Here is a 27,361-nt window from a genome sequence, read left to right as displayed (position 1 = left end):
AGGAGAGGACAGCTAACGAAATTGTTGTCTTTGACCTTCTGACACAGGTTTAGTAACTAATCTAGACAATAATGAACAGCAATTAATGAAACCCTCCCAGATAAACAAAAGGCTTTCTCTGGCATACATACAATTATTTATGTAGTGCCATAGATGTGCACGATGCTTAGCATGATTGAAAGGATTTCTGTCCCCTAATCAAATATAAATAATTTGGCCTCATAGAATCCTTTTTTTAAACATATGTCTAAAAGGCTTTTTTGAGGGTTTCAGATAATCATTTGTGTGTTTTACTCAGCATGGCTCAACAGATCCTTCATGGCCAACTGAGCTAATATGCATCTAATTCTTGTGACTGAGTTGTTAAGGGTTCGGTTTCTTGCCGAATTCAGCTTCCCATGTCATCCTTTTAAATACAGTTTTAATGAGAGTGATTATGTAAAGCTAATTTTTAAAGCAAACTAGTGAAACTCGGAAAATCTGAAACTTTTAAAAATCTTTTAAACATTGTTACAAATTACCCTTTTAATTTTTCTGCTTGGATTTAGGAATGAAATAAATTAATTTCACAAGAAACAATGTATATTTAATTTTGCACTAGTTTGTGAGTGTAGCTCGTGAAAATAAATCTTAGCTTCTCAAACTGACTTTAATTTACATTTAATTAAACTGTTATTGCATGTTATACCCCAGTGGAGAATTTTGCAGTAGCTTTTTCAAAGTGGCTGTGTGAATGTAGTACTGTCAAACTGACAGTCCTTGCACCGGAAGTCCAGTCACATCTTCAGAGAAAGTTCAGCATCGGAAACAGCAGTGGAAACTTCCTGATAATGCTGTTCCAGCATGTTTTAACCATGACCTCAAGGGACCACCTCTAAGTTGGAGGATAATTCTAGGTTCCCTGGCCCTATCAGTCCTTGACCTCTCTTCTGATACAGCCACATTTTACAGATGGGGAAACTGAGGCAGGGAGGTTGTAACACATGTTGTCACTGTCACAGGTGAGACTAGACTGCCTGAGTCCAAATGATATGCCATATCTGTTGGAACCCATTACCTCTCCCAAGACCCTAAATCACTAACAATACTTGTGTAGACTTATAATTAGCTCTCAGTGATTAGCACTGTGCTCTACTAAGTACTTGAAGGGTCAAGCCAGGAATGAGGAGGGAAAAACAATGCCATTCTCCCTAGGTGCTCCTGCTTGAGATGCCACTCACAGTAGACTGTAGATGTTAAATATGATTATTCATCTTCTGCTGAATTCCACAGATTTGGCTTCTCCTTCTAGAGAATAAAGTTCAGATGCAGACAACCTCCAGCAGAGAGAGGAGCAGTTGCCATTAGAGCTAGGGAGGGGGCTGCCTGGCCTCACACCCACCAGAACAGACCAGGCCCTGCTGCTGGGAGACCAAGCTTGGTTGGGGGTGAGGAAGGCTTAGGTGCTCTGCTGTGTTCTGCCAGATTGGCTTCTCCTTGGTGAGGCTCAGATTCCTTCCTGGCTTTACTCCTAAGCCTTTTAGTTCCAGGGTTCAGATTGGTGGGTGGAGAGGTGATACTCTCCTAAATGCCTCCTTGTGTGACACCAAAATGATCACTGCTCACCATAAAAGGTGCAGATCTTATGCATCAGATAAAGGTAGTCCCTCTCCTTTTTAACGTGCTTTGATCAGAAGTAAAATACTTAACAATTACAACAATTTATCCTTACAACAATAAAATAATCATCACTTCATAGAGATGAATGGGAGTAGTTCACACTTCTTCAAGTGATGATCCGTATTGTATTCCACTGAGGGTTTACATGTGCCCCATGTGTCTGGAGCTGGAGAATTTGAAAATAGTAGTCTGTTGGTCTGCGCATGTGCCCTTGCCTTGCCTCATGATTTCATCCAAGAGGATAAAGGGCGAGGCAGACCAAACACATCTTCAATTCCTTCTCACTGCCGCATGTCGGAACTGTGTGTCCTCTTGTGTGAGACGCACCTTTTAAAAAGTTTACCTGTATATAGTTAGTTTTTGTAGTCTTTTGCTGTTTTACTGTTTTTTACATAGTTTTAGTTGTTTTAGAAGTTATTTGGAGTAGACATTGGACTTTGCGCGATCTATTTTGTAAACACCCTCATCCCCATGAGTACTGGACTGTGCTGAAGACCCCAGGCTTTAAAAATTGTGCCTCCTGCCCATGATCCTTTTCAGTCAGTGACAAATATCAATGCTGCCTCTACTGCTTGGGAGAAGTCCACATTTCATCCAGGTGCATTATCTATCAGTCCTTCCCAAACTGTACCCGGGAAGGCTGGGCTCTCCACCTTAAGAAGCTTCTCATGGAAGCTGCCATGAGACCTCATTCCGACCCAGGCTGGGGAATCCCCCTGTGCATTGGCTTGAGACAGCTAGGAATAAAGACTCCAGCTATGGAGACAGAGTCCAACTCTGACAGTATCACCACTATGGACCCTGTGTCATGGCCTAGTCAAGAGGTAAGGAAACATGCACATGTTTTTAAGCTGAGGCTTGACAAAGCCTGGCTGGGATGATATAGCTGAGGTTAGTCCTGCTTTGAGCAGGGGGTTGGACTAGATGACCTCCTGAGGTCCCTTCCATCTCTAATAGTCTATGATTCTATGCACATAAGTAAGTCTTCCTCCAAACCAAAGAAATGGGACACTCCTTCCACAAGCTCTAGCACGCTTCAAGATGCATAAATATGTCAAGAAACGGCACAAACCAGCAGATCCACTGTACCAGGTATCAAGCCATCAATATCAGCTCCCCTTAAGGTATGGAACCCACCTGCTCTGGGAAAGTCCATTGCACCAGTGCAGGTTCCCGCTATAGAAAGAGTATCGTTAATGCCAGGGAGGTCTGGAAAGGTGCCAGAGCCCAGGAACTGTTTGCTTTGGGAGAACCAAGATATCCACGCTTTCTGCTATCATCTATCTCTAGGCAGGCCAGATCTCCCACCCAGGACATGCCACAGTCAAGGCAACCTTCACCACATCCTCCAATGGTCTACATGCTTCCACCAGCTTCAACAGTATCGTCAATGGAACCAGTGTCCGAGTTTTCATCCTCAGAGGATTCTGATGAAACACGGGCTGCTCATCCCTTACCGCCCCTGAGTACCCAAAGAGGCTGTCTACATCCTGCCAATATCCTCCACTCCAACCACAGAGGAACCACTATGCCCTGGGGCCTGCGGCTGTACACTCTTGATCTCTCATGCTGGCTGTATTGGGGCCCTGGCCCCAATTCCCACTCTCAGAATCCACCCATTCCACGAGGAAGACTTCACCTCTCTCCCTATCTAGAATGCACGTGGGTAGATGCTCCGAGCTCCTCATGGAGGAAGAACCGCTGAGTCCGGTTCATAAAGTACAGTTCAAGCAAGGGCGTTTTCCATCATCCTCACCAGATGCTGCAGAGACTTCAGCTTCCCCCTTGCCCCAGATGACTTTCAGCAATTTCAAGATCTCCTGCATAGGGTGGTGAGTGAATTTCACATCACATTGAAGGAGGTATAAGACATGCAGCATCAACTCCTAGACATTTTCCACTCATCGGTACTGAGTAGGGTTGCTCTGCCAGTCAACTATGCCATCCTCCAACCAGCTTGAACAGTTTGACATACTCCAGCTACATGCGTGCCTACCCCCCAAAAGGGCAAAGAAGAGATGCTATGTATCGGCTAAGGGGTCTGCATTTTCTTTTCTAAAACACACACATTTCCCCTCCCACTTCCTCCCTCCCCCCAGTTCCTTTGTGGTATAGGCCATGACAGAGCAGTCCAAACAGTAGCACCCACGTTCCAGTCTGGCTGATTGGACCTTCTAGGACACAAGGTCTTCTCTTCATCTAGCCTCCAGTTCAGGATTTCAAGTTATCAAGCACTATCACCAAATATGACTTCCTGAACTACAGCAGACTGGAGGACTTTGCTGAAAAAATGCCACAATAAGATCAGGCCTAGTTCCAGTCAACGTTGGAGGAAGGAAAACTGGTTGTGAGGACAGCACTTCAATCAACTGTAGGCACAGTAGATACTTCATCATGCTTGATGGCTACAGGCATTGTCATGCGGAGGGAATTGTGGCTTTATTCCTCTGGTTTCCCCAGGGAAGTACAAAATACCATTGAGGGCCTCCATTTTGATGAATCCCATCTTTGTAATCAGAAAATGAATGATTCCCTCCACACCCTCAAGGATTCAAGAACCACACTTCCTTCACTGGGTATTTACACATCTTTGCCCACTCATAAATTCTACCACCCACACAATGGTACAGGACTTCCCAGTTTTTCCACCAGAGGCTCACCAGCTACCACACAAGTGCCAGAAGACCCCACAATCTCGCCTTCCAGGTCTGTCTTCACAGCCTTCCTCATCACACATGCAACCTTCTCAGAAAAGATATTTCTGAGGAACCCTAGAAAGCTGTCAACCATCTTGCCTGCTGTTATTCAACCACCCCACCCCCTGTTGAGAAGAGGGGGGTCATCTAGCACTCTTCTTACCTGCTGCAAGTGCAGTAACATTGGACAAGTGGGTGCTAAATATCATCCGCTATGGCTATACGATTGAGTTCATCACGCTACCTAATCCATAACCCCCCACCCTGATCCCTCCTCAAGGACCACTCTCACGACAGCATCCTCACCCTAGAGGTGGAATCCGTACTACAAAGAGGAATAATAGAACAGGTTCCTTAAGCCTATCAAGGGACAGGGTTCTATTCAACTTAGTTCCCAATACCAAAAAAAACCATGGGTAGAAACCAACCCTGGATTTCTGTTGTCTCAAGTGCTTCATCCACAAACCCAAGTTTCATATGCTCACCTTAGCATCCGTCATTAGAAGAAGGCATGTGATTTACAGCTCTTGATATACACAATGCCTGTTTTCACATATACATCCATCTGGCCCACGGACAGTTCCTGTATTTTCAATACAGGGTTCTGCCATTTGGACTCATAACCGCTCCCAGGGTCTTCACCAAAATTTTCACTGTTGTAGCAGCCCACCTCAGGAGTTACAGGATATTTGTATTCCACTATCTCAACAAGTGGCTCCTATCAGTACAATTCAGAGACGAGGTCCAGATCTCAACCTCCATGTTGCTCAGACTCCATTCCTCCCTCAGAGTCCGCATCAGTGTTGAAAAATCAACTTTGGACCCCACACAGTCCCTGGATTTCAAAGGGGCCTCCATCAACTCAGTCACACCATGGGCTTAGCTACTAAGGGACAGATTCTAGATTCTGCAACAACTCATCACCCAAGTAGTCAACAATCCTTCTGTCCTGGCCAGGATCCTTCCTTGACCACATGGCCTCAAGCACATATGTCACTGCCTTCGCTCAACTCCATCTTCGCTGCCTCCAGATGTGGCTTCAGAGCGTTTACTCATCCACGCGACATGCCATGGCCCTTATGCTGACAGTTCCCCCCTCCCGAAGTACTCTTGTCCCTCCAATGGTAGATGGACCCCTAACAGGTCTGTGTGGGGATTCCCTTTCTCCGATCCTCCCCAGACAGAATGATCATCACTGATGTGTCCATCATAGGGTGGGGAGCGCACATGGGAAACCACATGACACAGTGAACATGGGCTCCATGGGAATCCAGGATGCACATCAATATTCTGGAGCTCCAGGCTATAAGGAAGGTGTGCGAAGCATTTCTCCCATCCATCTTATTCTCATCATGTTCTTATCATGTCGGACAACACCACCATTGTTAACTATATCAACAAACAAAGGGGCATGAAATCTCTTGCTCTGTGTGTAGAGGCAGTAAATCTATGGAATTGGCACATCACCCACAACATCCTGTTATCTGTAGCATATCTTCCGGGGACTGGGAACATGACTGCAGACTCTCTCAGCAGAAGATGCATGGCCAATCACGAGTGGGATCTCCACAACACTATAGTAAGTGACATCTTCAATCATAGCCACCTTCCACGAAGAAGAAGGGGGAGGTTACTTATCTGTAACTGGAGGTTCTTTGAGATGTGTGGTCCTAATCTGTATCCCACTTCCTGCTCCTTCCCTTCTCTTGGATTTGCAGTGAAAAAAGAACTGGAGATGTGGTCAGCCTGCCCCATCCTTTATCACCTCAGATGAAACCATGGGGTGAGCCAATGATGCATGCACGAACCAACGGATGCTATTACTTTCAAAATCTCCGGCTCTGGACGCATGGTGAGCACATTTAAACCCTCAGTGGAATACACATTGGGACCATACATTCCCTCCAGTTACAGGTAAGTAACCTCTTTTTCTAGAGGACAAGCTGGCAGAAGTACTGGGTCACCATCAGCCCAATTTGAGTCCTGGATAGAGCTAAATACATATTAGATTTCATTATTCAGTTCTTACACTCAGAAGCCAGTGGAGTTATGTCTTGAGTAAGGAATGCAGACCTGATGACATTGACATGTAAAGCACCGTAAAAGAATCAGTAAGCTCTGTGCTCCACTTCAGTGGTGTCCTCATCTATAGTGTTTGCAGGTAAAAAGCTTATAGTTCTGTTCTAAAACATATGTTGTTTTTAAAGCTACTCATGTCCTTTTTATATCTATAAAAGTTCATCTGTAAATTATTGGCTTAATTGCTGATTTTTTTGTAATTTCTCTTTATTTTTACTTTTAACTAGTACAGATTTTTTTTAATTAGAAGAACCCAAAAATGTCCATACTAGGTCAGAGGAATGGTCCCTCTAATCCAGTACCCTGTCTTCCAACAGTGGACAGTGCCAGATGCTTCAGAGGGAACAGGGTAATTTATCAAGTGATCCATCCCCTGACCCTGCACTCTGAGTTTCTGGCAGTTATGTTTAGGGACGCCCAGGGTTGTGTCCCTGACCATCTTGGTGGACCTATCCTCCATGAACATATCTAATTCTCTTTTGAACCCAATTATACTTGCAGCCTTCACAACGTTCCCTGGCAATGAGTTTCACAGGTTGACTGTGCATTGTATAAAGAGATACTTCCTTATGTTTGTTTTAAACCTGTCGCCAATTAATTTCATTGGGTGACCCCCTAGTTCTTGTGTTATGTGAAGGGGCAAATAACACTTCCTTATTCACTTTCTGCACACCATTCATGAGTTTATAGACCTCTATCATATCCCCCCTTAGTCGTCTCTTTTCTAAGATGAACAGTCCTAGTCTTATTAATCTCTCTTCATATGGAAGCTGTTTCATACCCCTAGTCAATTTTGTTGCCTTTACTAGTACTTGTCAATCTCCCTCATATATAGTAGCTATTATTTTTCCATATGTTTATTTCTCTTTGGAAGAGAACTAGTAGGATTTGTATTTTATTGTATTTAAACAGAAACAATGTAGATTTAGACTCATGCTGATCAGAAATGCATCTTTCTTTCTTTGGAATAGTCCTATTCTGTGAACAAATAACCACTGCATTCTTGCTATATGTTGGAAATTAGCATTGCTAGTATGTTTGCTGAAAGTTTGGAAATTCAGAACTTTCTTCAAGTGAAAAGCATTGTTTCTCTCAAAAGGTAAAATAAGTAGATCTCCAAAGAGCTCTTTGACTGAAAGTTGTGAATAGGTGGCTGCACAATGCTGCCTAATCTCTGCTGAAGATAGTTTTTGCATCCCTCTCCTGCTTTTCCCCCCTTCTCCTCTTACACAAAAATCTGCTAAACCATCTACCTCCTACAGTGCAATGCGTGAAGTTCCAAGTTTGTTGCTGAGCTTGAGACTTACAGTTGAGAGTCACAGTTAGCTGCTGCTGACTTATCAGACTACCTCAACTGATTGTTTTAAATCATGACCCTGCACGCAAAGCAAGTAAGAAATATTTATGACGTGAAAGCTTCAGTTGTAAACACCAGACATCTGAAGGGAAGATAGTTGTGGTACTGAGACATTGTTCTACTGGGATGGGACAAAATATTATGATTAGTGAATGACTTGCTCGCATTTGTATGCAGTGTTGTTGCAGCCATGTTGATCCCAGAGATTAGATTAGAAAGACAGCAAGGTGGGTGAGGTAAATATATCTTTTATTGGACCAACCTATGTTGGTGAGAGACACAAGCTTTTGACTTATGCAGAGCTCTCCTTCAGGTCTGGGAAACTAAAAGTGTCATTGCTAAAACAAGATTTGAACAGATTGTTTAACATAAGTAGTTAACACACATTTCAAGGTGAAGTGGCCTATTAATTACCCCTCTAGTCATAGGGAGGAAATGAAGGGGAAAAGCAGCTGGGGGGATTGTTTGTGGGTTACAGATTGTTGCAATAAGCCATAAATCCACTGTGGCTATACAGTCCATGATTTTTACTGTCTAGCAAAGTTGTGAATTTAAGCTTTGAGACTCATCTTTGAAAGTTGTGTAGGTTTCCTTTGAGGATGAGGACTGACAGGTCAGATATTGAGTGATCGCTTGGAGAGAAGTGTTCACCTACAGGTGATGTGGTGGTTTTGTCTTCTATAATTTTTTGTGTGAGCTCATTTGAGGGTGTAGTGAATGTAATTGTCTGCATGGTTGCTGTTGGGGCATTTAAAGCACTGGGTGAAGTGCAGGCCACCCAAATACCCCAACAGAACATGCTTCAATACAGAAATAAAATCCCCTTGGCCCAGCAGCCCCTGCCTCCAGCATGCAGGACACTCTGATCCTGCACAGCCAGCTGGTGCCCTGTGGCCCCTCAGTGCCCAGCACCAGCCCTGTAGAGGCCGGGCGCAAGCCAGGCTCCAGGAGCCTTTGGTGAGAGGGTCTCGGGACCCCTTCCCTGAGGCCCCTCTGCCAGCCACTCATGCCTGATCAGGAGCAGGGGCAGAATGTGGAGAGGTGAGGCTGGAGCTTCTGCTGGCTATGCTCCCCAAGCCTATTATATCTGCTGCCCATACCTCAAGCTCATCATCAGAAGCCAGCTCCTCACAGACCAGGACGCAGGACACACCAATTCAAAGTGGCTCCAGATCCTTTGAGAACAACAGATGCAAAACCTCCAGACATATCTCCACTGTTACAATGATCAGATCCTCCCTCCCCAATACACCTTTCAAGATCCATGGGTCCTGCACATGCCTATCACAACAAGTGGTATATCACATCCAGTGCTCTAAATGCCATGATAGCAACTATGTGGGTGCACCAGACAATCGCTATGCTCTCGAATGAACTCACAGGAAAATGATAAAAGGCAAAAACACCCTATCACTTTTGCATGAACACTTTTTTCACAAAGTGATTGCTCTGTATCTGACCTATCAGTCCTCATACACAAAGGAAACCTGCACAACACTTTCAGAAGATGAGCCTAGGAACTTAATTCATTACTCTGTTCAGTCCATGATTTTTAGTGTCTAATAGAGACACTGGATTTATGGCTTATTACAACAATCTGTAACCGATTAACGACTCCCACCTCCCCCCTCCCCCCCACTACGGCCCCCACGCCCTTCCTTTCTTCCCTTTAACTGGAAGGATGTTAACCGGCTACCTCACTTTGAATGGTCCTTGAAATATATATTAACTACTTATGCTAAACAATCTGTTCAAATTTGTATTTACCAATGACATCTAGTTTCCCAGACCTAAAAAAGAGTTCTCTGTAAGCAGAACAAGGAGCAACGGTCTCAAGTTGCAGGGCGGGAGGTCTAGGTTGGACATTAGGAAAAAGTTTTTCACTAGGAGGGTGGTGAAGCACTGGAATGGGTTACCTAGGGAGGTGGTGGAATCTCCATCCTTAGAGGTTTTTAAGCTGAGGCTTGACAAAGCCCTGGCTGGGATAATATAGCTGAAGTTAGTCCTGCTTTGTGTAGGGGGTTGGACTAGATGACCTCCTGAGGTCCCTTCCAACTCTAATATTCTATGATTCTAAGCTCGACTGTTTGTCTGTCTCTCCAACAGAAGTTGGTCCAAAAGAGATGTTGCCTCACCACTTGGCACATATATTTCTGTTTAGCATCCTGCATATTATAAGCGATGCTGCCTATTTTCAAAAAGAACTGCTGAGGATCTAGTTTCTTATGGACTGAGGTACCATACAGTGCTGAAAAATCAGCATACAGTGCTGAAAAATCTTGTAAGACTAATGATGTTGTAGACAGGGAGAACATTTTGGCAGGGGACATTGGTAGGTTGAAATCTATTAAATTTCCACCAGTTCTAATAGCAAATCTGTCGCCTTGTAAAATCAGTGATGTCAGCTGAAGTAGTATAGGCTATTCCTCTTCCTCCTACTTCCTACCTTGATCTGTTCAATGGTCAGTCTGGCAGAGAAGCAGCTTTTTAGTGGCCACACGCCAAAAATCTTTTTTATTTACACTTTAAAACTTTGCCCTATGTAGTTCTCACTGCATGTGTGTGGAATGGCAGGGACATTCTCATTACCTGGGTTAAGACAACATTCATTTGTCCCCTCATGGTATAGTGTGTCAGCAGAGTCCATTAAAAATAGCAAAGCTCAGTTTGTCTATGACTAAAGACCATTTGTTATCCCAGAATTTTAATTACATATTTTAAAGGTTTTCCTCTTCAGTTAAACCAGCTCAGCAATATTTAAACCTTTAAGTGAATGATGTTGTGTGTTTTTCACCCCTGCAGCCTGTCCCACGAATTATGGTTCAGTCTGCCAGCATTGATGCCAGCGCTACAAAGTTAAAACAGGTAGGCACACTACATTATCTACATTATCTTGTGGCTGGAAACCAATGGAAGCAGCAGCAGTGCTGTATGCAAAGGCTACTGCTGGTATCATTACTTAAAATCACTTCCATTTTTATTGTTCCTTCACTTAGACAATTAACTGTAATGTAGGTTGAAATGTTTTTATGTCCTGCTAAATTCTTCCCTTATATTGCTTGTTACACTTTTATATTTGAAAACCTTGCTAATCACATGATTGCATTAGCAGCTAAGTATCTAAAGTTTAGCTGTCTGCTGCTTTAAAAGGCAAACTGCTGGGTGGGCAGTGATGCGTTCTATAAACCGACTGTATCCCTTATTCTGAGCATTTAGCTTGATTCTCAGTTTTACATTTCATTCCAATTCGTGATATCAATGTGAAAAAGACTAACACTATCTTGCAGAGACAACACTTTTATGATCTCCCACAGTTCAGCAGAATTTTAGTCTTATGGGTAGCAAATCAGTTTTCTCCTATTGTGCTTATATTGTCTTAAAAAATGTGTATTAAAGCTTACGTAAAAGGAAAAACCCAATGAAAAGATGGAGCTTCAAAATCCACATGTACAGCACCCCTCCCCACAAAAAAGCTAAAAATATATTTTAATTGACTATAACATTTTCAGAAACTTCTCTGTAATACATTTCACTCAGCAGTAGAAGTCTAGCCTTTGATTCTGAAGCTCCAGTAATTCAATCAAATTCTGCTTTCTCTAGATGCCACTTATACTTCCTGTAGAACTGTCTCCTCAAGGGAGAGTAAAAGTCCTGTCACTTGGGACATTTAAAATTAGATTGGACAAGGCACTAGAAAATATCTTGAAAAGAAATAGGCTCCACTGACAGGGAGGTGGGTGAGACAATGTAATAGGTTTGTATTATCTCTAGATTATGAGGAATTTTTAAAGAATATTTGCTTTCAGTTTGAGGAAAAAATTTGTTTGCTCACAGAAAGCTACCTGCTGTGCTTATTCAGTATATGGCTTATCAAAAGAGAGATCCTTCTTTTGTTGGCACCACCTAGCACACATTTCAAGATTGATGTATCATATCTATAACAATACATGGTACACCTCATCCAGGGCTCTAAATTCCCCAATAGCAACTATGTGGGTGAAACCAAATAATCAGTATGCTCTCGAATGAATTTACACAGGAAAATGATAAAAGACAAAAACACCGTATAGCCTGTGGGTGAACACTTTTTTCACAAAGCGATCACTCTATATCAGTCCTCATCCTCAAAGGAAACCAGCACAACACTTGCAAAAGATGAGCCTGGGAGCTTAAATTCATTACTCTGCTAGACACTAAGGGCTGGTCTACACAACAGAGTTTTATCAACAAAAATCAGCTTTTGTTGAGATAGCAGTGGAGGTGTACACACTGAAATGCTCCTCCCGTCGATATAACTCCCCTGCTATGCCAACATAATAAAACCACCTCAGTGAGACCCTGTCTACACTTACCTGTGAGATTCAGCGGCAGTCGACGGGAGTTACGCAAAGTGTGCAAAAAACTTGCATAACTCCCTTCGACTGCTGAGTTTCTCTTCTGTGCTCCATCTTCACTGCTGTTCCCATTGATGCAGCACTACACTACTTGTGTAGCTGATCTTAGTACGTCGATTTCTGGATCGACTGAGCGGGTCTGCACTGACTGCTCAGTCGATCCAGAGAAATCGATCTGACGGCGGCGATTTTGCCGCCGTCAGTGTAGCTGTAGCCTGAGAGGTATAGGGCTTATGTCTGTGTAATTAGAACGATGCAGTGTCAGTGTAGACATGTATTCTTTACAATGGCTGTTGGCTGTCATTCTTGTTAGACAAGAAAGCTGAACAGCTAGAGACCAGCTGCCCCCCGCTTCCCTGGAGAGCTGAGTGGCTGGACCCTGCTCCCGGTGGGAAACGGGGAGGGGAGAAGTCCCGAGCGGCTCCGAGCTGGGAGAGGAGAATGGCGAATGGAGAGTGGGGCGGGGGGCAACCCATCGGACGCTTGGGAACCTATGGGGCAGCTGGGCTCCCAGCAGGGAGCTGCCAGCAGAGCTGAGACCCTTTTTAGGTTGGTGGAAGTGCTCCTGGTGAGGACGCACACTACCGACCCAAGGTGGGTAGTGTGGATGTCAGCCACCTCAGTAATTAATGTAGTGACCGTAAGTCAACCTAACATAGGTCGACTTCTCTTTGTAGTGTAGACAAAGCCTAAAAATCATGGACCAAACAGAGACACTGGATTTATGGCTTATTACAATAATCTGTAACCCAATAACTCCCCTTTTGTCCTATGACTGAAGAGGGGTTAACGGGCCACTCTACCTTGAATGGTCCCTTACAACATGTGCTAACTACTTATGCTAAAACAATGTATTCCACTTCTCATTTTGCTGTCATGCGGGGAGTACCTTGAGTACCTTTCTCAGACCTGAAGAAGAGCTCTGTTGGCTCAAGAGCTTCTCTCACCAGCAGAAGTTGGTCCAATTAAAGATACTACGTCACCCACTTTGTCTCTATAAATCTGAAAATTCAAGATAACTCTCCACCCCAATGAAACTTATTTAGGACAGAAAACAAAATTAAACATCTGTGAGTTAGTAAATAGAATATGTACGAGTTTCCCTTTTTACCCCCTTCTCCCACCCAAAAAAGATTTAAAGACATTCTAATCTTTTAGAGTACATTTGCTGGCAAAAGATATTGATCCATCATATAAAGTAAACTTTACAGCCAAGAAATACATCACTAAAATGGGCTGTTAATCTAGGTGGTGCAGTTAATTTCGTACTCTGAAAGTGTGTGGTAGTGGCAGTATTGAGGGGGGAATGGCATTTAGAAATGGGGATATAAATTACAGTTTACTTAGAAATGCATGATTTATTAATCTTGAGTTAAGCCAAATAACTGTAAAAGACTTATATATCATGGCTGTTTCACATTTCAAATAAATCCTGCCGTTCAAAAGGCAAATGACCATTCCTGTAATATAAATAATCTTTCAGTAAATATTGGGGAACGTATTTCTTTTGCTGGACACTATTTTTTTTATTAATGGAAGAAATGCACTGACAATCCCACCAGGTTTGTAAAGCTGGCTATAAATCAACAAGCACCTTTCCAGCTCTGCAAATATACTGGGATTTGGATAAATCTGAGGTTTAGATAGTTCTGGAAGGCCATATGTCAGCATTATCAGCCCACATATGCCCGTAACCCCATACTTGTTGTCATCTTTTCAGATTAACCAAGAAGGGGAGAGAGAACCATTTGAAATGGCTGTTAAATCTACAGAGGCAGAAAAGAACCGAGAAAAGATGCCCAAAATGCCTTCACAGCAGCATACCACAGACATTCAGGCACAGGACTCCCAAGAGGGGCCTCCAAGTCCCCTGAGTGAAGCCTCTAGTGGTTACTTTTCTCACAGTGTTTCAACAGCAACTCTTTCTGAAGCTCTTGCAGCAGGGAATGATGCAATTGTTCAGACAGGTGGTCAAACGCCTACAGTGAGTGACACCTACTCACCCACTCCAGTTGCTCAGGTAACTTCTGCTACTGGCATTCCAGTGCAGACAGACAGTGCTTCAGACAGCTACCCTGCTGTTATAAGCGATAATGTAGCTGCTTCTGACCTTAGCACTGTCCATGTGAGATCTAAGGACAGCAGCAACATGAATGATAATGATCACCTAAAGACAAAGTCCTTTGTCTCCCCTGTAACTCAAAGTGAAGAACTAGATGATGCCTCTACTACCACTGATGCGAAAAGCTACGTTTCTACCTCCATCCCAAAGAAGGAGCTGCTGACCAAACAGTTAATGGCTTCAACAACTGGGGAGTCAGTGAGACAAGCTGCCAGGAAAAAGGACTACACAAAGCCCACCTCTGTTTCAGAATCAAGAGCTTCCAAACTACAGCTTCAGCCTGACTTCTTGTCCCAGCCCATTGCTACAGTCTCGCCATTCAAAATCCAAAAAGTCAAGACGTCTGAGCTCAAGTCTTTTACATGCATGCTGGGGGGAGATTCTGGGTGCTCTTCAAGCACAGAGGAAGAGAAGGAGACAGGAAAGAACCAGATGACTGCACAAGGGTTGAGCCAAAACAGTGCAGAGGCACTGGAAGTGACTTCTGATTCTGAAGAGGCCAATGAAATCCCAGATTGGCTAAAAGAGGGAGAATATGTCACTGTTGGCACAAATAAGACAGGCATAGTTAGATATGTTGGCCCAACTGACTTTCAAGAGGGAACATGGGTTGGTGTGGAACTGGATTTGCCTTCAGGTAAGATATGATCTGTGGCAGGTTGCAGTGTAATAAATACTAAAAAGCTCTTGATATTTATTCATAAGAAACAGTTTACATGCAATACCTGGGAGGACTCATGATGAGGGAAAACGTTGTAGATTAGAAGTAATCTGGTACCCTTCAAGAAAAAAGTCTCACCTTGATTACTGGAATCTCCCTCAGTCTGTCCCTACCTTCCATGTGTCTGCCCAGAGTGCCCCTGGCAATGTAGACTGTGTCTGCTCTGACCACATTGCCCTTTTCTTCAATCAAATTATTTAGGGAGACCCAGAGTGGGTGCCAACAGTAATCATGGGATGCAAAGGATAATTTGTAAGAAGACGAGATGTACATTAAATAGTTGGATAATATCTCCCAAACTGTTTAAAACTGGACTAAAAACCATGCAAGGGGTGTAGGTGTGAGAGAGAGAAAGAGAGAGAAATATAAAATAAATAGGGAGTAATCATGGACCGATCACCAGGGAATATTCAGACTAGATGATTTAATGGGGGAGGAAGGTGTTCTGTTTCCAATCTGTACAAGTGATGGTCAGTCAGCAGTGTCAGACCTCCAAAGATGCTGCTGATGATGCAGGCTTCTCTTTGAGGAAGAAAAGATGCTGCACCTTCTGCAACATGCTGGAGGCATGTTAATATGTGTAGGTCTCAAGCAGTTCAGTGTTTTGAGGATGTGGAACAGAGAAATGGTGGCCCCAGCATGAGCAGTCTGAAAAAATGAGTGGTACAAGAGAGAGGGTTTTGGCTGGCAGAACATTCTACTCTAGGGCCCCAAACTTTTAGAATTTGCTTCCTCAGCTCCATAACAGCCCAGGTTTATTAGCCTTCAGGGTGCACCTTTTTTCCCCATGCCCAAGAGGAGATGGATGGTTGACTAGGGTGAGTGATGCTGATCTATTCTATCTGGGTATTGTAAGTGATCAATGTTTATTGTTATTGGGTTAATTTGAGATGGGAGAATTGACAACCCTGTTTGTTTAGTGTAATTTTTTTAAAGTTTACTAAGGGCACCTATGGTGTTGCATGGGTGCTCTTTTTATAGATTGTAAAAACACAACTAAGCATGCAGAGTTGGTGTTACCAATAGGACCACCTCCCCCTTTGTCCTGTTTGTTCTCTTGCAAATTACCCACTTTCATCTTTTGCCACTCGTGGGAATTGTGGATCCTGACCACGCCTTTGTCATGATGAGTGGAGTGTCTAGCTTCCAGAACTTGATCCTCCATGTGGTTGCTTTGGTGTCTTTCTCCTACAAGACTAGACTGGGTGACACTACCCTCCCTCGTTTCCCAAGACACACAGCAGGTCTTTCAATAAAATAATGCTTATTAAAAAGTAGAGAATTTCAAGTAAAATGTTTGTCTCAACATACCTGTATTTATGCTTGGTAAAAACTAAACTAGATAAGATGCACGCAGATTATATGTCACAAATAGCAATCTGTGGTTCTGCTTTCGGTCAGAGCTCCATCCTCATGGAAGTCATGAGAGTCCATGTCCCCCCATTTATAAGCCTCATTTTTTTCACCTTCCATATGAAATGCTAGGAAGTTAACTTACTTCCCCTGCTCCCAATCAGCCTCTCTTACTTTCTTGAAAGCTCTTGTGCATTACTTCACATGTGCCTGATTAGTCTCTGCCTGTCGGGGAAAAGATTGTTTTGATTGCCCCATCCCCTATATTTGGGGAAAATTTAATCTCGTGTCTCCCATCTGTTGGAGTGTAGTTTATTTCTAAAGTAGATTCACCTCTCTGTTATAAAATTTAATTCAGGAAATAGGGACAGAGATTCATATCTTGTCACAGTAAACCGTGGATTGAGCAGAAAGCTGCATTCTCCACCTCATGGGATTTCAGTACCCACAGCACAGGTAACCTTCAGTGGTCAAGTGAACCTGACCCTCAGTGCTAGGATGAGGGAAAACTGTCAAGACAAAAGGGTAAAATGTGCTATGTAAGTATGCTTATGATGATTCATTATAGTTCTTGGCAAATGGAACCTATTGGTTTGCAAAGATAGCAGTGATTGTCCCGGTATCTAGAACAGAGCATTTTGGGGCTGCATTACAAAGCACTGTGTAGTGCACAGATTGAAATTGGTGGATATGGCACCAGCAATAATAAAATCAAATAGCCTGATGTTTAGAGGTGCTAAGGTGTAGTACATACAGCTCCCATTGACTTCAGTCTATAATAAGATAAGTAACAATCAGCATGGATATTTCAAGAACAAATCATGTCAAACCAACCTATTAGTTTTCTTTGACAGGGTAACAAGCCTTTTGGATGGGAGGAAGTGTTAAATGTGGTATATCTTGACTTTAGTAAGGCTTTTGATAATGTCTTGCATGACCTTCTCATAAACAAACTAGGGAAATACAACCTAAATGGGGCTACTACAGGGTGGTTGCATAACTATTTGGAAGAAAATTGTTCCCATAGAGTACTTATCAGTGGTTCACACTCAAGCTGGAATGGCATATTGAGTGGAGTACTGCAGGGATCAGTTCAGGGTCCAGTTCTGTTCAATATCTTCAACAATGATTTAGATAATGACATTAAGTGTACACTTATAAAGTTTGCAGATAACACCCAGCTGGGAGGGGTTTCAAGTGCTTTGGAGGATAGGATTAAAATTAAAAATGATCTGGACAAACCGGAGAAAAGATCTGAAGTAAATAGAATGAAATGTAATGACAAATGCAAAGTACTCCACTTAGAAAGGAACAATCAGTTCCATGCATACAAAATGGGAAATGACTGCCTATGAAAGAGTACTGCAGAAAAGGGTCTGGGGGAATCAAGCTAAATATGAGTCAGTAGTTTTAACCCTGTTGAAAAAAGCAAACATCATCCTGGAGTGTATTAGCAGGACTGTTGTAAGCAAGACACGAAAAATAATTCTTCTGTTCTACTCCGCACTGATTAGGCTCAACTAAAGTATTATGTCCAGTTCTGGGTCCACATTTCAGGAAAGATGTGGGCAAATTGGAGAAAGTCCAGAGAAGAGCAACACAAATTATTAAAGGTCTAGAAAACATGACCTATGAGGGAAGATTGAAAAAATTGGGTTTGTTTAGTCTGGAGAAGAGAAGACTGAGAGGGGGACATAAGTTCTGACGTACATAAAAGGTTTTTACAAGGATCAGGAAGAAAAATTGTTCTCCTTAACTTTTGATGATAGGACAAGAAACAACAGGCTTAAACTACAGCAAGGGCAATTTAGGTTGGACATTAGGAAAAACTTCCTAACTGTCAGGGCAGTTAAACACTGGAATACATTTTCTAGGGAGCTTGTGGAATCTCCATCATTGGACATTTTTAAGAACAGATTAGACAAACACTTGCCAGGGATGATCTAGATAATACTCGGTTCTGCCAGAAGTGTAGAGGACTGGACTAGATGACCTCTTAAGGTCCCTTCCAGTCCTACAATTCTATGATCGAGGCTGAAAATCAGTCCAAAATATGTATCTTTTTTCCTACTTCCAACTGTTTTGTTTGTCACTGGATTATGCTTATTTTGGTACACCGAATATTTAAACATTATGGCTAAATTTAAAGAATTCCTTTCAAGAGATGGCAGAGAGTAGAAAAAAAGCTAATGGTCCTACTCAGTTCTATACAGTGTACTGATTATCTCCATAAAATGGCCACGTAGCATTCATTTATACCTGATTTCTGGAGTTCAGTGTGTTGGTTCACAACTCAGTTTTATTTGGCGTGCCATGGACTGAATTTACGGAGTCCTGTCTGATCATTGCTATAATGACATACAGATGACTCCAATGATTCTCTAAAATAAGGGGTAATAGACAGTAAGTACATGCACAAGGGTGAAATTCCTATTGTAGCATCTTTCTTTTTCTTGTTAAAGGTAAGAATGATGGCTCCATTGGGGGAAAGCAGTACTTCAAATGCAACCCAAACTATGGGCTCCTCGTGAAACCAAGCAGAGTGAAAAAAGCCATTGGAGCAGCAAGACGGCGGAGCGCTGGGCTTAGGTTGCAAGGGGGAGCTACGCCTGAGAACCGGAGGAGCAACAATTTCTCAGGCTCAGCCTCCAACCTGACATCACTGACAGCCCTAGCCAAAATGGAAGGATCTGCTCTCCGACCCGAGAAGATCCAGAAGAATGCAGAGAACAGGAAATCTTGGGCTAACTGAAAGAGGCTTACAGACCCCACAGCCTGCTTTGAAAATAGCTTGTAAAGCTGTCACAAAACTGGATGTGCTTGCAACATCTAAAGCTTTTAGTTCTGGCAAATACTACAGGAGGGGTTTTTCTCTACTTCGATTGCTGACATGTTAAATCTTTGCCTTGTTACGGTGATGGATCTGTGTGTTCAGGCTCCTGACACAAATCGGGACACTTCATTGTGTGGCTTATTTCCAATGGCAAAAGTTATGGGAGAGGGTTTAATGGTGCTGCTTTTAAGTCATTCACAGAATGAAGGGCCAGATCAGTCATTCAAAGTATTGCATGAGTTTTTAACAGCTGCAAAAAATTAACTGGAGTGATTTCTCAACCCACATCATCTATACTTCCTTAAACATGGTTGGCAGTTCTGTATGCATCAAAATGCAGCATGCAAGGCTCCATCCTCCTATTTAGGAAGAGCTGTGTCTGTATCAGGCAATAATGAGGAATGGATACAGTTATAAAGACGGTTAAGAAGAAAACAAAACAAAAATAATCCTCTTGGTTATATGACTTGGAACCAGTGCCTATCTTGAATAACGTTCTAGTGTCTTTCTCCTCTTATTGAAATCAGTGGGATTCCACACTACCTGTGGCTTTTGATTCTGTTTTATAAAGACATATTCAAATTTAGTTAATATCTATTATCTATTTTATTTTATCAGAACACAGAATCCGTTCACCTGTCCTTTCCTCCCTGGAGACACTGTGGAATATTGCTCTCATTGGTTTTTTTAGTTTTGTCTTCAGGATTTTTGCAAAGATATCAGCGTTCTCTAAAGTGCTACAGTATTTATAACATCTTTTTCCAGTTCTGTCTGTACTGCCTGTTGGTGACATGCTCACAAAGAGAGATGTGAGTACTGGTGTTTGCATTTTAACAGATTTCGTAAAGTGAAGCCTTCTGGTTCCCATACGGAATGATCCAGTTGTATTGATTTTTTTTATTGTTTTGAAAAAATTAAACACTTGCGCATCACAATCATCCACTGCCTGCCATTGTAGAGGCACTCTTTGTAGCACCATACTGAATAGCCTCTCCTTGGGAAAGGCTCCTGCCTAGCCAGCAAAACCATCCTGACATTCCTCCTAAAATCACTTTATTGGATCTGTTGCACATTCTTCCTCAAAATTAACATTTTTCTGGAGGGTGGGAGAGTCGGGCTGGCTTTTGTTGTTTTTAAACTTGATTTTATCTTTGGTGACCTCCACTAATTTTTAATTACCTGTGGCATAGGTAGCTATTTACTAACAAATTATATAAAGAAAAAAATAAGACTTAATTGCACAATATGTACTAAGCTTCTTATGTCTTGTTTAGTAAACATTGAGAGACTAGAAGTTTTGAGCAATAGATGTTTATAATCTATGTGAGGAACATTCAAGATGCTAAATTAATGGTTAAAACTGAATATGAATCCAGCCTCTGTCAATGCTGCACAGATGTGTCTCAGTGCCTTAGCCATCTGATTCAGGTATCCAAGGGAAAGATACATTGTCATCGAAGTAAACTTTAAAGGAGGTAGGGATGCTTCGTGAAGGAGATAATTATGCTGATTGACTGTAATTAATATCAATTTATGCAGAAGGAATAAAAATTAAAATAGAAACTAATCAGTAGTTGAAATAAAATGTGGAATGGGTCGCAATAGAGCATTCTAACTACTGCCAAGCATTAGAACATTTCTATCAACATTGTATAGTTCTGCTGTTTTCTAACTTTTCGTAAAGCTATTTAAATGTACTGGCGGGTTTTTAAGATTTTTATAAATGTACAACTTTTCATCTCTTCCTCTGCACAAATCTGAAACTGGGATTGGAGGAGAGAGGTTTGCCATCCCCTAGATTGGGTTGGAAGACTTTTGTATTTCTGTCCTTTTGAGCTCAAAAACATGGGGAAGTTAGCAACAAAGACTGGAGAAGCTAAACCCTGAATTACATTTTGGGATAACTGTTTTTCATAAACATGCTGCCTGCCGCAACAGAATTCATTTTAATAAGCAGATTGACAATACTCTGCAATGAGATACACACACTAACCAATGTAACTTCTCACAATACTGCCTCGCATTATGAAAGTTCTCTAAAATCCATTTTAAAATCCTTCACTTTTGTTCTTCCAATATGGGTACAGATGACTGGCTAATGTGAAGCATCCTCCTGACTTAGCTTTTATTAGTCTCACCATTTCATGTATTGAATCTGGGAAAATCCTAACTTGTCCTTTTTATTGGTCCCTTATTTTGGAGCATACAGTGAACATAGAACCATGTTTTCCATTAATCCTCATGCCCCCCTTTTCTCTTGCACCATTATATTTTACTGACAAGATCTGCCTTTGTGAAGAGTTTATATATTTAAATGATTGATCTTCGCAGCTTTGATCCAGTGTTTTCACTAGTACTTGGGGACCCAGCAAAGGGGAGTTGGATTAATATTTCATTATTTATTCTACCTAGTATACATTCCTTTTTGGCCATGTTCACGTCGTGATTCAGCTTGTGTAAACACTTCAGCTTGCGAGTAACATTACTCACCGGCTGAAGTGTTTGAAGGATCAGAGTCTAAGGTAGAAACTCTGCCACCACTAGAGCTTTGGCCTGGTTACCCTAACCTGTATGAACAGGATAGTTTTCCTATTCAGGTTATGAAACCATGCTACGAAATATCAGGAGGGTTATACAATAGAGTAATTTGGCTAACAATAGAGCTAGCGCTGAGTCCTTTGAATGTAGCTGATGCTAGCATATATTCAGCTTATTTTGGACAAGGCCTGATACCAGCTAGGAACGAGCTCTCCTCAGCAGTCCATCTTGAATAAGGACACTGTGTGTTAGTGATGGAACTCTGACTTCAATAGATGTTTAGTGTGAAACCCTGGCTCCATTGAAGTCAATGGTAAAACACCCATTTTAAACACACAATAGTAAAACACGCTAGGATTTCACCCATAGATTTATACATATATACATCTTCATCACGCTGACGTTCCTTTAAATTTTTCAACTCCACTTCAGTACCTACCCTCAAAAACTCAATCCAGCTGACCCTTTTCCTGCCCAGATCATTTTCATCTGTACAAATGCTGGTATAAGCTCTTAAAAAAAAAAAAAAAAAAAAAAAAAAAATCAAGGAGAGACTCTTACCAGAAGCTCTCAAACTCCATTATCCTCCTCATATTGACATTCCTAAAGCAGACTTTGTTGTAATGATGGTTTCTAAATCTCATTATAGTGAATACAGTTCCTTTTACTCAAAGGAATTTGAGGTCAGTGCTCTGTCCCCCCTCACACTGGCTGAGCGTACCCTAAAAAATTCATGAAGGCAATAAAAAAACCCTTATTAAATTGTGCTGGAGCAGTTCAGTAGTTGAGGCTGGTTGCCTTAATAACTTTATGCACATTTTTTGCAAGATTTTCATGCACTTTACAAAGGAAAAAAAGGTATGGCTCCTGCATTAAATGTCTGTAGCAAATACTGCTCTAATGTTTCTGCTGTTTTTAAAGTTTTCTTTTTAAATCCACTAAGTCTGTTTTGAATGATTCTGGGTTCCTAGAACTTTTAAAGCATATATAAGGTTTCAAAGAGAATAGAAAGTGCAATGGTCTAAACGTGTGGTAACCACTAGGTAACTCCTCTTATTTGCACATGGTACAATGTTTTATGCGATTGAAATGTGTTGTTTTTATCCCAAGTCAGCCGAAAGAATCCTTACTTGTGTTTTTTAAAACAAAGCCAAGACTTTCTACTTTGTTATTTAGAAGATAAGAGTTCAACTGTTCCATGGTGTCTTGACCTTCTCCTTACTGAAATACCACTTTTGGGTTCTTGAGCGCCTTGATTCACACTAATTGTAATAGAAAATCTGGCAGTGGGAAAGAGAATGAAGATACTTTTGTGTACAATAGTATAGCCACAGTGTCTTTAAGAGCAGGTAGAATTTGTCAGTGTCTCAGAATTGGGTTGTATCTCACTTCTGCACCTGGTGCTGATCAGGAAACAACTGCACTCAGTCGCTGACTTTAAAATGTTCAACACCTTTTTTTTTTTGTGTTATGAATCAAAAATCCAGGCAGAGTTATTACATATCAGATATGCAAATTTATATAAAATAAAAACCTTTTTTGTGATGGGCTCATTGGGGGCCAGGAAAAACTTCCATGGGAGCTTGTGTTGCCATTACACTGGTACTGTTAGTTCTTTGCACAAAAATATGTATTTAAACAGTGCCTTATCCTTGGGTCAGAGCCTTTACCCAGTCCAGTGGGGGGACTAGTCCTATACTGGCCTGAAGCATTTGTGTGTAGCTTTTCAGTAATTTAAAATGACAGTTTTAAATAAATGTGTAGGTGATTCACGCTGTAGGATGCAAACTGCTTGATCAGCTGTGATCACAAACAGTAAGTGTCTTGCTCCTATCTGTTTTCCCTTCTTCATCTTTTTGTTTTCTAAACTTTCTCTCCCACTAAATGCATTTGGTTTTGCTGTCCACTTTCGTAGAATTCACACATCCCACCAAAGAAAACCTCAGATATCATTAACGATAATGACTAATTAAATACAAGGTGGTTGGCGCTTGTATTTACACAAATACAACTTCCTTCTGTCCTTTGGGGGTGACTCTTAAACTAGCACCCTAATTTCTCACTTGTAGTCAGAGTCTGATTCTAGCAGCTGCTACCAGTTCAGACCACAAAATCATTGAGAGATTCTGATCAAAGTCTGTTACTGAGTTACCCAACGCTGCATACTAGTTGGGTCTTTCACATCACAGCCATGCACCAGCTTCCACTGGTGCATAGCTGAGACCTCATCTCTAAGGCCGTGTCTACACTAGGAGCACTTTGCCAGAACTGTAGGCAAAGAGCTCTTAGCATGGACACAGCTTATACTGGCTAGGGTGACCAGACGTCCCGTTTTGGCCAGGACAGTCCCCTTTTTAAGCCCCGTCCCAGACGTCCTGACTTTTTTGGCAAAACTGGGCATTTGCCCAGTTGATCAGTTGGCAAGAGCAAAGGGGACAAATGCCCAGTTTTGCCAAAAAAGTGGGGTGTGCCCCCTAGTGGGACACAGAGGAACATGCCAGCCTCGTGGGGCATGCGCAAGCAGTGACGCCAGGCAGCTCCAGCCAGCCCTGTGGGGAAAGAGGGCTTGTCGGAACAACTTGGGCCAGCTCCACACGCGGGCCTCGGACGAGCCACATGCAGACCAGCCCCGTGTAGCATGGGCAGGGTACTTGAGCGAGTCCCATGCCGTATCCTGTTTTACACTTGGGAAATATGATCACCCTAATACTGGCAAAACTACACTTTTGCTGGTATAGCTTATTCCAGCTTCTCTCTGAGCAAAACAAGCTATCCTAGCACGAGGCCAGATTAGGCACTAGAACTGCGTCTACCCTAAGGGCTTTTGCCAGCAGAGCTACGTCCATTAAGGGCCACACTTCTGGCCAACATAGCTATACCTGCAGAAGTTTAGTTAAGTCTGTGGTAGGCATTACGTAGTCCCTGCGCGCACAGTGAACAGATGAAGAAAATATATTGGGGTAAATTGGCGTATAGAGACAGGCAAGGGCGGGAGAGGGAGCAGAAGCATCCCTGGGAAGTGGAGAGAGATTGGGGGGTTGGAGGAGGTGCTACGTGTCAACACCCAGTCCCTTCCCCCACAAGTGCCCGGCTGCTCTTTCAGCCTAGGCCATGTGGCTAATGCTCTCCGCTCCCATCTTCGTCTGGTTTAAGATTCCATTGGTAGCTGTTTAAATAGTCCAAAACTTGCTCTTATAGTGAAGTGGATTAAAGAGGCTGTTGAGCCACACACTGCTGAAAGGGCAGGGAGGGAGAGGGCTCCTATGACTAGGGGAACCTAGAAAAAATACTGTCATTATCCAAGTAGTAGGGAAAGTTCATTTTACAGCCATTTCCCTACTATTTTATCCTTTGATTCGGGGCTTTTTTTCCTTAGCAAAATATATCGTGTGACACCCCTTCCCACTGCTGACTTTTAAAGAGTTAATACATGCAGCGTACTCTCAGCAATAACTGTCAGGGTATGAATTAGTGGGCTACTGCTACATTTCAAGGGTGGCTGAAGGCATTCTGTCTTCAGTATGGTTTCAGTACTGTCCTTTCGGCATACCCAAGGCATGTGCCGGTAGCTGACTAATGCAAACCAGGGAGTGGCTTGTTACAGTCAAAGTACCTTTTGCTTCGTTACCAACACTAACGTTTGAAATGTCTTGGGAGAGCCTTTTAAAATGTGTCTTTCTGTTGATTTTTGTAAATGTAGTGCATCTGTATATAAAGAGTGGCTATTTAGACTGTGGGTTAAGTGTTGATATACTTTAAATGAGCTAAAATCCAAAGATACTTTGTAATGAAGTGTAAAGTGTGTAATTCTGTTGTACAATACTAAATGACTGTAATATCGTATCATACACATGCAATGTGACCTGCAGTATCTAAATAAACATCTTCTCTAGAGCTATGTCAGTATATTTTAGAATTGCCAAGAAATCAGCCATTTTCAGACCACTTTACAAATACTGAACCTTGCAAAACCTCATGAGTATAAGATCCATTTTACAGATGGGAAAACTGAGAGACTGAAGGCCTGATTGTGCAAAGCAGATGTTTTAAGTGCTTTACTGAATTGGGCCATAAGTGACCTATGTAAATGTGACGGGATCCCCCCAGGGTACAACCTGGGACTGAGAGACCACTGTGCCCCCTTAACTCTCCAGCCGGACTCTCTCTCTCAATGCCTGGCTAGTGACAAGCCGCAAATCCTTCTAGGCACTGTTATCACCTAGCACAACAGCATGTGGAGCCCCACACCTTGCTGGATTGCAAGAATGTTTACCTGGATTGCCTCTGTGGTGATGTTAGCAAGCTACAAACCTCTGGCAGGAACTGCACTTACACAGACATCCACAGGCAGGGACACACCCAACTGAGTTACATGAATACTTTCCCCAGCCATTCATGAATCAACAATAGAGAGGCATTAGTCATCTCCCCCCAGCTCCCCAGAACTGTACCATCTTGCACTAGTCAGAAGCCTGGCCAGTGTAAATTCATTATCCAGTTTGCCACTTCTTCAAAAGAAAGTGGACATGCACCAGCCTTTGTAACCTGAGCAGATTTCCCAAGCTCTTCAACCAAAACACAGTTTTAGATAAAATATAAAACAGATTTATTAACTACAGAAAGAGAGATTTTAAGTGTTTATAAGTGATAGGCATGAAAGGTCAGAGTTGGTTACTTAAGAAACATAAGTAAATTCGCAGTCTAACTTCTACAAACTAAACAGGATTTGAATCAAGCAGTGTCTCACTCCGATAGTACAAACAGGTCACAGATCTTCAATACACAGGCTGGAACACTTCTCCAGCCCGGGACCCCCTCCCTAGTTCAAAAGTCTTTTTCCTCCAGATGTGTTTCCAGGTGTTGTGGGAGGAGAGAAGCCAAGTGATGATGTCACTTCCCCTCTTTTATAGCTTCTTCCAGATTGCTGGAAAGATCTCTGCCTGTGATGTGTTCAAGCAGTATCCGTTGTCTATGTGCTCACTCTCTGAAGTCTTCACTGTAAACAATTCCTGAGATAGTGAATTCTTTCCTTGATGGGTGTTGGTGAGCCATTAATGCTGTCTGGCTACTCCATTGTTATACCTGAAAGACTGGTTGTAGGTGTTTTCCACCCCATAATGTATCTCAGTAACACACACGTTGCGAAACTTCATATACAATAACACGTACAATCCAACAGTATATTAATGTTCAACAGATCAAGACTTGCAAAATGATACCGCACAAGGCAGACTGTACAAAACATATCATGATTCTGTGGCAGTGGTGAATAGGGGGTTCCAGGTCGCTGCTCTGAGGCACAGAGTGTCAGTAAGTTAACAGAGTGAGTGCCTGGACAAAGGTGAGACTCTGTGTCAAAATGTCAACTCTCACCCATGATGCCAGCCTCTCTCTCCACTTGTTAAATTTTCAAACCACCACCTTTGTGCTTGGTAAACATCCACAAACATCTCTGTAAACATCCACAAAGCTACCTCATTGTCCTTCAATTCCCCCCCTTAAAACTCTTTTGCCATGATGTCTTCAAAAAACTTGACAGATGTTAAGCTGCTGATGTGCTGATAGATCACTGCCTATCATGCTGACCAGTAATGTTTCCTTGTACTCCC

General features: G+C 42.3%; 1 protein-coding gene across 1 annotated transcript in view; it reads left to right on the top strand.

The window, feature by feature from the left end:
• KIF13B (kinesin family member 13B) overlaps positions 1-23,795 on the top strand; it is a 239,215-nt gene extending 215,420 nt beyond the window's left edge. The window contains exons 40-42 of the mRNA XM_067556161.1: positions 10,594-10,656; positions 13,906-14,944; positions 18,844-23,795. Of these exons, the coding sequence (XP_067412262.1) occupies positions 10,594-10,656; positions 13,906-14,944; positions 18,844-19,133 (1,392 nt within the window). The 3' untranslated portion in view covers positions 19,134-23,795. The remainder of the gene's footprint in view (positions 1-10,593; positions 10,657-13,905; positions 14,945-18,843) is intronic.
• The last annotated feature ends 3,566 nt before the right edge of the window (positions 23,796-27,361 follow it).

The sequence above is a fragment of the Emydura macquarii genome, unplaced genomic scaffold (assembly GCF_026122565.2).
Source record: "Emydura macquarii macquarii isolate MOO-44397 ecotype Brisbane River unplaced genomic scaffold, CSIRO-AGI_Emac_v2 contig_1676, whole genome shotgun sequence".
Taxonomy (NCBI): Eukaryota; Metazoa; Chordata; order Testudines; family Chelidae; genus Emydura; species Emydura macquarii.
This window is presented reverse-complemented; position numbering and strand designations above follow the sequence as displayed.